The sequence below is a fragment of the Babylonia areolata genome, chromosome 32 (genome assembly GCF_041734735.1).
Source record: "Babylonia areolata isolate BAREFJ2019XMU chromosome 32, ASM4173473v1, whole genome shotgun sequence".
Lineage (NCBI taxonomy): Eukaryota > Metazoa > Mollusca > Gastropoda > Neogastropoda > Buccinidae > Babylonia > Babylonia areolata.
The window spans coordinates 14,018,915-14,028,215 of NC_134907.1; the positions used below are offsets into that span (position 1 = coordinate 14,018,915).

General features: G+C 41.1%; 1 protein-coding gene across 1 annotated transcript in view; it reads right to left on the reverse strand.

Moving 5' to 3' along the window:
* The window catches only part of LOC143276437 (uncharacterized), a gene marked incomplete at its 5' end in the record, with an annotated part of 8,929 nt that extends 76 nt beyond the window's left edge, over positions 1-8,853 (reverse strand). The window contains 3 exons of the mRNA XM_076580928.1: positions 2,993-3,073; positions 7,531-7,549; positions 8,795-8,853. Coding sequence (XP_076437043.1) covers positions 2,993-3,073; positions 7,531-7,549; positions 8,795-8,853 — 159 coding nt within the window. The remainder of the gene's footprint in view (positions 1-2,992; positions 3,074-7,530; positions 7,550-8,794) is intronic.
* Between the last annotated feature and the right edge of the window lie 448 nt (positions 8,854-9,301).

The following is a 9,301-nucleotide window of genomic DNA, read 5'->3' on the forward strand; positions in this document are numbered from 1 at the left end:
GTTTATCAACACGAGGAGGGCGGAGGTGGGAGGGGGAAGGGCAGAGAAACAGATAGACAGAGACGGAAAGAGAGGAAGGAGAGAGAGAGAGAGAGAGAGAGAGAGAGATAAGTGGAGTAAGAGAATTCACACACACACACACACACACACACACACACACACACACACAGATGAGGAGTGAAGAAAAGACAGACAGACAGACAGGCACACACACACACACACACACACACACACACACACACACACACACACACACACACACACACAAAATCACACAATCTCTTCTTCTTGTTATTTGCATTTTAATTACAAGAAGCCTGCTTATTCTTCTATGGAAGATGCTTGTGATGCTATCAGATTTTATTATATATATAAAGAATAATGAACATGTCATCTTTGAAAAAGCATCTTCCATAGAAGAATAAGCAGGCTTCTTGTAATTAAAATGCAAATAACAAGAAGAAGAGAAAAGACAGAGAAAAAAAACTCTGCGGCAAAGAAGTACTCGCTCCATCATGCTCTCATAATTTTTTTATTCCCCTCACTCTCTCTCTCTCTCTTCTGTGTGTCTGTGTGTCTTTCCGTGTGTTTTTGTCTGTCTCATTCTTCCGAGTAAATCCAAATCGAACTTAACTACGCTGAATCAAGCTCAAACAATATCCGGTTGGGTTTGGTTTTTTGTTGTTGTTGTTGTTGTTGTTTTTCGTTTTTTTTTCCCGTTTCATTTCACACAGAGAAATCTGTTGTGATAAAAAGAAATACAAACAAACAAACAAAGTCAAGCTTCACGACCATCATGAACTCTAACTCCAGGATTTTCAGTGTGTTGTGAATCATGGAAAGGAAGAGAGAGAGAGAGAGAGAGAGAGAGAGAGAGAGAGAGAGAGAGAGAGAGAGAGAGAGAGATAGTGAGGACAGAGATTTAAATGTACACATGGGCTCTGTAAGTTGTTTCCCCTCTCCCTAAGGGAGAAACTGGTTTTCGGGGCAAGCTTTCTACGTCCTCACTACCTTCAATTATAGATCATTGGTGTCTACCACTGACTGACTGGATAGACGGATAGATAATGGATAGGTGTGGAAATATGAAATGGGGGCGGGGGGGTTGGAGTGGAGGACAGAGAGACAGAGAGAGGGAGGGGGTGAGAGAGGGGGGTGGAATAGAGTGACAGGCAGATAGTGGGGGCATACAAAGACAGAGAGAGAGGGGAGAGGGCGGGGGGGCCCGAGGGTGGTGGTGGTGCTAGACAGATAGATAGATAAAGAGACAGACAGACGGACAGAGAGAGAACACTGAACACTGAAAGTTAAATGTCATTAGCTGAAAAGCTCTGGTGACATAGTAGGTGCCAGTCAGAACAAAATGGTGCAAAACTGATTAAATGGAACAGAAAGGAAAAAAATCGGAATTGAAACAAAATAAACTAATAAGAGAACTGCGACACTTTGGCACTTTGTTATTAGCTTAAAGTACATGTGACAGGGGGGTAATGTGCCCTTTTTTTCAGTCGTTCGTCTTCAAGGTTTGGACAGTACACAGAAAACAAAGTACGTATAAATCATATGATAAATATTTACGCCTGTAACATCGACACACATCATATCAATACAAACACATACTAAAATGCATATAAATCATGAAATAATTACCTATGTCTCAACATCAAAACCCATCATATCAATACGAACACATCATATAATTACAATGTCGAGATTGACCTTCCAAATGTAGCCCTTCCTTTTTATCTATGCTTTTTTCGTCATAGAACCCAAACTAATTTTTGATTGATTAATGAGTATTTGGACCGATGATGGACGTTTTCCGTATATTTAGGGCCTCAGATACGTATTTTGCAAGTGAAATATCATATCTTCATTTTCTGTCAAGAGTATGCCGAAGAAATCTTTTCTCTGCGCTGGAGCTGTATTGAAAAGGGTACAGTTTTTTCGCAATTCATCGTATCTCTTGCAGTTAGATATGAAATGATTTTCATCTGCTGGGCTTTCGCCACACATTGGGCAAGGAGGTGTCTGTGGAGAGAGAGAGAGAGAGAGAGAGAGAGAGAGAGAGAGAGAGAGAGAGAGAGAGAGAGAGAGAGAGAGAGAGAGAAAGAAATAACATGGGGAGAAGAACAGAGACACACTCCATCTGTCCGTCTGTCTGTCTCTTCTCCTTTTTGCTCTCATTTCCACACCCACACACCCTCTACCCCACCCACCCACCCCTACCTCCAACTCTCCCCTCTCCATCCACCCCGTCTACAACATCCCTTCCCCCGCCCCCCCCACTGTCAACATAAACCCAGCCTCCACCCCTTTCTTCATCCTCTCACACACCCCCACCCCCTCTCCCCTCCCCCTCTCTCTGTCTCTTCACTCAGTGAAGGCTGCCACCAGCCGTACTGTAATTGGAGAGATAGGCACGCGGAGAGGTTGGCTGAAGGGTAATCTCCCCTGTGAGCGGTGGCGCTGTCAGCGCGCGCGCGTGTACATTTAAATTTCTGTCCCTCCACCCCCCACGTTTTGTTGTTGTTGTTTTTTTCTGGGTGGTGGTGATGCACGGTCTTGTCCTGATGTCTGTGAGTGTTGTTTACATTGAATCGTTATTGTTCTTGTATGTATATATATATATTTTTTTTTTTTTTTGGGGGGGGGGGGGGGCGTGGGGGGGAGGGGAATGGAGGGGGTCCGAGGGGTGAGGGTGAGGGGTTAGGGAGAGGGAACGCTGATAAGTTGAAGCTAGTGCCAGTGGAGAGTGCCCTTGTGGTGAGGGACCAATGACAACCGACCACATCCTTCAAGACTGTAGGACTCACGCAGCATCCAGGAGGAAGTACTGGCCAACACCGACAGCAGTGGAAGCCAAACTGTACCGCAACCCTGGAGGAGCTGCGACGGACGGCAGCCTTCATCGAGGACACCGGGCTGCTCATCTAACGGGAGGCGAACGAGGAAGAAGAAGAAGATGAAGAAGAAGCAAGTGCCCAAACACCGCCACTGACAGACAGAGAAAATGTTCTCGTTCTTCTTGTTCTTCATGTTCTTGTTCTTGTTCTTCTTCTCTTCCTCTTTCTGCTTGTTGTTGTTGTTGTTTAGTGTGTGTGCGTGCGTGCGTGCGTGCGTGTGTGTGTGTGTGTGTGTGTGTGTGTGTGTGCCGTGAATTTCTATGATGTATGTATCAATTTCCTTTTTCCGTTCTTCGTTGTATTTTGTGTATCTTCCCCTGGGATTTATCTCTGTCTCTGACTTCATGATCTCTCTGTCATGATCTCTCTGTCTGTCAAACACAAAAATAAATCTATGCTCTCTCTCTCTCTCTCTCTCTCTCTCTCTCTATATATATATATATATATATATATATATATATATATATATATATATATATATATATATATATATATATATACACACACACGTGTGTGTGTGTGCGTGTGTGTCACGTGTATCTCTCTCTCTCTATATATATATATATGTATATATATATATATATATATATATATATATATATATATATGTGTGTGTGTGTGTGTGTGTGTGTGTGTGTGTGTGTGTGTGTGTATCTGTCTCTCTGTGTCTCTCTCTCTTTACTCTCTCCACACTCTTTTTGTTTGTTTGTTTGTTTTTCCATTTTTATCTGTTTATCCATCTTAAAACAAAATACTTCCATACTCCCCAATTTCCCAACCACTAAGCCACCCCCTGTGCACACATCCCTCTGCGGGCATCAGTGCACGTGTGGCGGACAGAGGTGACAGGTCATCGCACAGCCATTATTTCACACATCAGCCCTCCGACACCAGAGCGTGAACGACCTGCTGTGTGTGTGTGTGTGTGTGTGTGTGTGTGTGTGTGTGTGTGTGTCTGCACCAGTCAGCTTCCTGGGTTGACCAGACAGACGTACATTTCGTTGCGGGCAATAAGGTTGTCTTGGTAACGGGAGGGGAAGTAAGTTTGTGACAGCTTGTTTGTCCACATGGGCCGTCAGTGGTATATCAATGCACTGTAAGTGATGCTTCACTCGGCACAGATCCTGAATGGTCATATCAGAAGTTGAAGCTGGATAAGATACTGACATTGTTCATCATGTTTCTTCTTCTTCTTCTTCTTCTTCTTCGCTCGTGGGCTGCAACTCCCACGTTCACTCGTATGTACACGAGTGGGCTTTTACGTGTGTGACCGTTTTTACCCCCGCCATGTAGGCAGCCATACTCCGTTTTCGGGGGTGTGCATGCTGGGTATGTTCTTTTTTTTTTCCATAACCCACCGAACGCTGACATGGATAAAAGGATCTTTAACGTGCGTATTTGATCCTCTGCTTGCGTATACACACGAAGGGGGTTCAGGCACCAACAGGTCTGCACATATGTTGACCTGGGAGATCGGATAAATCTCCACCCTTTACCCACCAGTCGCCGTTAACGAGATTCGAACCCGGGACCCTCAATTTGAAAGTCCAACGCTTTAACCACTCGGCTATTGCGCCCGTCATTAATATTGTTTAATACGTATAACATCGTTTCTCTCATGTATCAATGTCTGGATTTAAATAGAAAAGATGCTGTTGTTAATGTTTAAAACTTGTAACATTCTTTCTCTCATGAATCAATGTCTGGATATGATAAAGCCATTGCTAATGTTTAAAACGTGTAACATCGTTTCTCACATGTATCAATGTCTGGATATACTAACGACATTGTTAATGTTTGAAGCATGTAACATCCTTTCTCTCATGTATCAATGTCTGGATATAATAACGACATTGTTAATGTTTAAAGCGTGTAGCATCCTTTCTCTCATGTATCAATGTCTGGATATAATAAAGACATTGTTAATGTTTAAAACGTGTAACATCGTTTCTCACATGTATCAATGTCTGGATATAATAACGACATTGTTAATGTTTGAAACGTGTAACATTCTTTCTCTCATGAATCAATGTCTGGATATAATAAAGACATTGTTAATGTTTAAACCGTATAACATTGTTTCTCACATGCATTAATGTCTGGATATAATAACGACGTTGTTAATGTTTGAAGCATGTAACATCATTTCTCACATGTATCAATGAATGGATATAATAACGACGTTGTTAATGTTTAAAACATGTAACATCATTTCTCACATGTATCAATGTCTGGATATAATAACGACATTGTTAATGTTTAAAGCATGTAACATCATTTCTCACATGTATCAATGACTGGATATAATAACGACATTGTTAATGTTTGAAGCATGTAACATCGTTTCTCACATGTATCAATGTCTGGATAGAATAATGACATTGTTAATGTGTAAAGCATGTAATATCGTTTCTCACATATATCAATGTCTGGATATAATAAGGACATTGTTAATGTTTAAAACATGTAATATCGGTTCTCTCATTTATCAATGACTGGATATAATAAGGACATTGTTAATGTTTGAAACGTGTAACATTCTTTCTCTCATGAATCAATGTCTGGATATAATAAAGACATTGTTAATGTTTAAACCGTATAACATTGTTTCTCACATGCATTAATGTCTGGATATAATAACGACGTTGTTAATGTTTGAAGCATGTAACATCATTTCTCACATGTATCAATGAATGGATATAATAACGACATTGTTAATGTTTAAAACATGTAACATCATTTCTCACATGTATCAATGTCTGGATATAATAACGACATTGTTAATGTTTGAAGCATGTAACATCCTTTCTCACATGTATCAATGCCTGAATATAATAAGGACATTGTTACTGTTTGAAGCATGTAACATCGTTTCTCACATGTATCAATGCCTGGATATAATAAGGACATTGTTAATGTTTAAAACATGTAATATCGGTTTTCTCATTCATCAATGCCTAGATATAATAACATTGTTAATGTTTAAAACGTGTAACATCGTTTCTCACATGTATCAATGTCTGGATGTAATAACGACATTGTTAATGTTTAAAACATGTAACATCGGTTCTCTCATATATCAATGTCTTGATATGATAACGACATTGTTAATGTTTAAAACGTGTAACATCGTTTCTTACATGTATCAATGTCTGGATATAATAACGACATTGTTAATGTTTAAAACATGCAACATCGGTTCTCTCATATATCAATGTCTTGATATGATAACGACATTGTTAATGTTTAAAACGTGTAACATCGTTTCTTACATGTATCAATGTCTGGATATAATAACGACATTGTTAATGTTTAAAACATGCAATATCGGTTTTCTCATTCATCAATGTCTGGATATAATAACGACATTGTTAATGTTTAAAACGTGTAACATCGTTTCTCACATGTATCAATGTCTGGATGTAATAACGACATTGTTAATGTTTAAAACGTGTAACATCCTTTCTCTCATGGATCAATGTCCAGATAAAGTATCGATATTGTTAATGATTTTGAAAGCGTGTAAATCGTTTCTCTCATGTATCAATGTTTCGTTTATTACACTTTTGCCTCGGCTGCGCCAGAGAGGTCAAGCATTAGAAATCAAGTATGATGAATTATCAAGTTCGCTGATATTTTAAAAAGCGTTTTGTATTTCTTTCTCTTATGCATCAATGCTTTATTGTGTTGAAATACGATGTGATATGTCATACAGTTTTATTGTCAGTGCATTTTTGTGGAACTTTTGTTTAATTATTTATTCATTCTTTCATTTATTTATTTATGTATTTATTTATTTATTTATTTATTTTTATTCATTAATTTATTCATTTATCTATTAATTCATTTACTTTACTTATTCCTCTATTCCTTTGGGGTTTTTTTCTTCGTTTTCCTTGCTAACAATATCAGCATCAAAGACTTCGTGTACAGCCATCGTATCTTCACTCGCTGGTTTCTTCATTTTTATTAGTTAATTATTTTATTTCTGTTCATTCATTATTTATTCAGCCACGAGGGTGTTTTTTTTTCTCCCCCCGAAGTAAAATGCACCTGGAGAAATTAACGCTAGTTTAATTACGGGTAAAAGTAAAGGACAAGCGACGTGTTCATGCGTGTGTTTGTGTGTGCGGGGCCGGGACAGAATAACAAGCAGTTAAAAAAAAACAACAACAAAAAAACAAACAAACTTTGAATGGGTAAAAATAATGATTGGAAGATAATGAACTGGTAAAAGATGGGCAGCTAATTACACAAAGGCTCGTGATTAAACTCGTAAATGTAAATGCAATGCCAAGAAGCGCGTGCACAAACAAAAAAACCATGTATTGAAACAAAAGCATGCAATGTCAGTGCAGACAGAATCACACACGCATAATAGACAAACACACAAGGCAGAAGGCGCGCGCTCGCACACACACACACACACACACACACACACACACACACACACACACACGCGTACATTTTCTTCTCTCTTTATTTTTCAGACACAGTATGCACATTTCGTCCTCTGCAAATTAGGCCATATTAAAAAAACTCAATACCGCCATGATGCTTCGACCGTTAGTTTGACAAACTTCGAAAAGTTCACAAGTTTACTTGCAAGGCTGGTATTTCAAACTTTCTGAGTATCGTAACGACTGTGTTGAGAGAGTAAAATTCAGCTTAAAAATTCCGTGGGAGGATGGGTGTGAAAAATGTTCCCAATTTCATCATATTCAGTTCCTCTTCGAACGCCTTCATTGGCTTCCACTCAAAGCACGCATCGAGTGCAAACTTTGAAGCCTCTGACTTCGACTTCCCTTTAACTTTTCTCGTTATGTTTCATGTTTTCTCTCAGAGCATACTGCTTCTTTTTTTTTTTTTTCTTTTTTTTTTTCTCTGGTTCGGCATGGTATGTTCTGCATGGCAAGAGGTAGAATGAATCTGTGGACTATTTTCAGATTTTTTTTTTTTTTTAATGTCTTTTGCAGCCTTTAGAGTCTGGAATTTTTGCTACCACATGAAATAACGTGTTCATTGCTTTACCCTCCCCGCCAACCCCTAAGAAAATCATTCATTAATTCATTCACTCCCTCTCTTTCTCTCCCTCTTTCTGACTCCCTCACTCTCTCTCTCTCTTTATCCTTACACCTTCCCCCTCTCTGTCTTTGACCCCTCTCCCTCCATTGCTCTCCCTCCACCACCACCCTCCTTTTATTCATTCATTAATCCATTCTTTCTCTCTCTCTCTCTCTCCCCTCACTCTCTGACTCGCTCTCTCTATCCCTCCCATACTCTCCCCCCCACCTCTCTCTCTGATTCCTCTTCTCTCTATCCCTCCCATACTCTTCCTCTCTCTCTCTCTCTCCTCTCTCTCTGTGACTCTCCCCTCTCTCTCTTTCTCTGCCACCTCTCTCTCTGTGACTCCCTCTCTCTCTCTATCCCTCCCATGCTCTCTCTCTGTGACTCCCTCTCTCTCTCTTTCCCTCCCATGCTCTCTCTCTCTGTGACTCCCCCCTCTCTCTTTCCCTCACATGCTCTCTCTCTCTCTCTGACCCCCCCTCTCTTTCCTTCCCATACTCTCTCTCTCACTCCCCCCTCTCTCTTTCCCTCCCATGCTCTCTCTCTGTGACTCCCCCTCTCTCTCTTTCCCTGCCACCTCTCTCTCTCTCTCTCTCTCTCTCTGTGACTCCCCTCTCTCTCTATCCCTCCCCCCTTTCTCTCTGTATCCTTCCTCTCTCTCTGTCTCTCTCTCTGTCTGTCTGTCTGTCTCTGTCTCTCTCTATCTCTCCCTCTCTCTGTCCCTCTCTCTGTCTCTCTCTGCCTCTGTCTCACTGTCTCTCTGTCTCTCTGTTTGTCTGTCTGTCAGTCTCTCTCTCTCTCTCTCTCTCTCTGTCTCTCGCTGTCTCTCTCTCTCCGACTCCCTACTCTCTGTAACCCTCCTCTCTCCGCCTCTTGCTCTCTGATTCCCCTCTCTTTATTCCTACCTTTCCCCCCCCCTCTCTCTGTGTGTGTGTGTGTGTGTGTGTGTGTGTGTGTGTGTGTGTGTGTGTGTGTGTTTCAGTGCGCGTGTGTCTGTGGTATAATAATCACGTTTCTTTGTTTTTTCTTGACTAAAACCCCTCCCTTTTTCTCTTTGTCTCATTGTTCTGCTTCTTCTATCTATGTCTCTCTCTCCCCCCCCCCCCCCCCCCCCCCGCCCCCCCCCCCCCCCCCCCCCGCACCCCCCTTTTTTTCCCGCCCCTGATTGTTTGTCTGCCTTGAAACTCTGTGCCTTTCTATGTCCTTAAAGGATCCACAAGCTCTCCAAAAGAACACGAAACCAATGGATTCCCTTTGTGCCGTCGGGCCTCGAAGATTCTCCGCCACCCTCCGTCCTGATGAGACTTTGAGATACTGGTCACGATTTG